Source organism: Austrofundulus limnaeus, unplaced genomic scaffold, assembly GCF_001266775.1.
Source record: "Austrofundulus limnaeus strain Quisiro unplaced genomic scaffold, Austrofundulus_limnaeus-1.0 Scaffold256, whole genome shotgun sequence".
Taxonomy (NCBI): domain Eukaryota; kingdom Metazoa; phylum Chordata; class Actinopteri; order Cyprinodontiformes; family Rivulidae; genus Austrofundulus; species Austrofundulus limnaeus.
Window position 1 is genome coordinate 90,058 of NW_013952658.1, and position 3,500 is coordinate 93,557.

General features: G+C 38.0%; 1 protein-coding gene across 1 annotated transcript in view; it reads left to right on the forward strand.

The window, feature by feature from the left end:
• LOC106526062 (ependymin) overlaps positions 1-2,931 on the forward strand; it is a 5,585-nt gene extending 2,654 nt beyond the window's left edge. The window contains exons 4-6 of the mRNA XM_014020523.1: positions 685-877; positions 1,004-1,091; positions 2,666-2,931. Coding sequence (XP_013875977.1) covers positions 685-877; positions 1,004-1,091; positions 2,666-2,789 — 405 coding nt within the window. The 3' untranslated portion in view covers positions 2,790-2,931. The remainder of the gene's footprint in view (positions 1-684; positions 878-1,003; positions 1,092-2,665) is intronic.
• The last annotated feature ends 569 nt before the right edge of the window (positions 2,932-3,500 follow it).

Sequence of the window (3,500 nt, forward strand, 5' to 3'; positions counted from 1 at the left end):
TATATTTCTGCTTTTATTTCTAATTATGTCAGTTTCAGTCCTCCATATTATTCATCACAGCGTGTCACATTTTTATTGATCTACTTCTCCAAAATTATTGAACAGTTTTTTTTTTTCAAAATAAATCAAAATGTACAACTTGACAATATTATGGTATATTTTACTGCGCAAGCAAAAGTCACAACAACTGCAAAATTGTAGAGAACAAAGTTTTGGTAAAACAAAAACTCAGCACTCTTTGGAGCTGTAAAGATCAGTGATATAGCAGAAATATCAATCAACTTTCATATGGCTTCATAGAAGATTGATCTTTACATGCCTGAAGTCACTGTTAAACATACAGTACTGTGTTTTTATAAAACCACTGTTTGTATGATTATTTTAAGATTTTACTACAGAATGTTCAACTTAGTGTGATTATCTCAAACGCTCTTTTAGGCCGTAAAACTTTCCAGTATTCTTTTCCTTCCACAAACATTACACTTCTTATGTAATTTGTAGTTTATAAAATATAGTCTTTCACCTAATGTGTCTCTCACGACTGTATAACTCAGTGTGTGGTTACAATGGTGAACCTAATGAAAGTAATTGCATCTCAACTTTAATGCAACTTAAAGCAGTAGCAGCACTGGCGCCAATCAGAATTTCTTCAGACATTATTTCTCATGCTGTCATGTCCTGCAGGGTATCATGTACAAGATCAACAGGAAGACCAGTACGTGTGTAAAGAAGCAGCTGACTGAAAGCTTYCACCCTTTGGCGGTTCCAAATGACGCCTCCTTAGTGGGGCAGTTTGTTTTGGGCAGCTCTTCTGTTCCAGGCGAAGGAATCCTGGTCAACACATGGWCAGGGMAGCTGCAGATGAAAAAAGGCACAGGTACATCAGAAAAACAACACAAAGTCGTGCTTTAAAGCACCACATGACTTTGACTGCACTAGTTTATCCTGTTTGTCCGGTTRTGGGTTCCTCAGCCTTCATGTGATCTGTTTTTTGTTTCTGCAGCGGAGTACATTGGCACTGTTACAGAGTTTGGATGTCTTCCTATCAGYACTATGTTTTGTAAAGACAAAACAGGCTGGGTGTTGGTCAGGTTGGTGCATATAAAACACAATCTGTTCAGTCTTCTCCAGAGCAAACCTCCACCTCCCCAGGCTCTCTTCCACCTGCTCCCTACTCTCACTACCAATACTACATYTAAGCCTTTGTTTGAATAAAATTAAGCCAAAGTATCAATTTAAAACTAAAGGTTTAGCATTAAAAAAGCACATTAGTCAGAGCTTTAAACTGAGATCATTTTATGATGGAAAATGCAAAGAATTGCACCATTTTGATCAAATCTCACAAAATATTGTGATAACTCAGAGTATGTGTTGAGTGAATATCAAATTACAACAAGTTTAAGTCAACATCTAAAAGTTTTACTAAGTTATATCTATTTTTGGGCTTGATAAGACTGATTACCTGTGGCAGCTTTGGCAGCCATCTTGAATTGGGTTAACCTCCAAAGTWAATCAATTTTTCAAATCAAGATTTTTTTCCAAATCCGCCATATGGTTTATTAGATATTTCAACGCATTCTCACTCCCGCCRCGTCAACATATTGACRCTTGGTTAGGTAGCCGTCTGCGTCCAGGTTCRGATGCGYTGGGTAMCCCYCACGCGTCCGTTCTTTACGAGATGAGGCAGAGGAGGACGAGCGCATTGTCATATTTTTTACAAGAGTAGGAAATGCGCAAAACTAACCATCCCAGACCCAAAACTTAACTTCTATTAGCCTTATACAGTCCATCCCTGACTCCAGTACCTAAAATTAACCATTAACCCTGATCCCTCWTATTAACTATTTTAACCATTAATCCTAATCCCTCATATTAACCTCAGACCCCCGACCCAAAGACCCCTAAGCGACACAACCCGGAAAAGCCGCGGGCAGCAAGGACGGACGCGCGGGGGTACCCGCACGCGTCAAAACTGGACACAGAAGGATCCTGCCCAAGCGTCAATATGTTGACGAGTCGGTAGTGAGAATGTGTTCGATATTTTGCTAACAGACAAAAACAGCTGACATTAATAGTTAGGGCCAAAGTTTCAGGTAAGAAAGTGCAAGGAATATTTGTTGGGCTTGATGTTAAACTATTATTTCATATAATTTTAGCACAATATCTGTAAAATGGACTGAGTTAAAGCATTTTTTTGTTTTCTAATGTCAGTTAGCTGTCGTGGCCATCTTTGAGTGAGCTGACCTCAAACATTAGTCAGTTGTAGATGTGTAGCCAGTCATTACCTGTCAAGAGTTCCATTCAAATCCGCCCAGTCTTTCTCGAGATRTTTTGCTTATACAACACCACAGCACATGAGCACACACACGTTGCCTTAGCTAGAGGGTTATAACAGTAAACATATCACTGTAAAGTGTATATACTATTTGTGCATCGGTTTATAGTCAAGATTTACTTGTTACTATTAATGTGTGTAATTAAATACATTTTGCTCTGTTTTGGAGCAGGGTGTGTGTTGATTATTGCTTTTAAACCTAAAATATACAAGAGAAGTCTATTAGTCCTGTCTGAACTTAGGCTCAAATAAATCYGTTAGATTCCAATGACCACAGACCCGAGTTCACAGGACGTGATTGTTTTTGTCTGTTTCACATCTGTTTTTCAGCTTTTTCAATAACATTGCTGGAGCAGCAGACCCTGAAGATTTTACTCCCCCGCTGTTCTGTAACAGTGCCCAGCTGGAGGAAGACGAGGAACAGAATCTRACAGCCATCTTCAGCTTGTTTTGAAACACTGGCCTCTTCAGAGTCCTGATGCAATGTGATGCTAATGCGTGATTCTCTGCAATAAACTTCCTTTTTTAGTAGTTTTGTTTGATGCAGTAGCATTTCTGAACATGCTGAGAGTGAATAAAATTTTTGATGTTGTTTACAGATATTTCATTCATCAGTCTTGGTTTGATATTTAGTCCACGTTTAGTTAGATTAAATCAGATGTAGATGGAATAGTGTTTTTTTTAGTATATTTGCTACAAACAAAACAGTTAAATAAGTTGCTTGAAGTTTAATTTGCAATTAAGCTTTATAATGTGCTGTAAAGAAGATGAACATCAACTATTAAAGTGATAAAATAAAATATATTAGATGCTAATTATTTTTATAGCAGTAAAATTTTAGCAAATCCTTATGTAAACACATTTTTAAGCATTTTGTAAGTTTAAGGGACAATGTAGTGAGAAGAAAAGCTAAGCTTGATCAAATTTTGAAAATGTCACATAAATGTAAAACACAAAACTACTCAGATAGGTACGGAGCCCCTAAAGGGACACATTGGATGAAAAAAAAAAAAAACTATCTCGTGCGCACCACTTAGTAAGTCGTGCGCACCAGTTAGTAAGTCGTGCGCACCACTTAGTAAGTCGTGCCCACCACTTAGTAAGTCGTGCCCACCACTTAGTAAGTCGTGCCCACCACTTAGTAAGTCGTGCCCACCACTTAGTA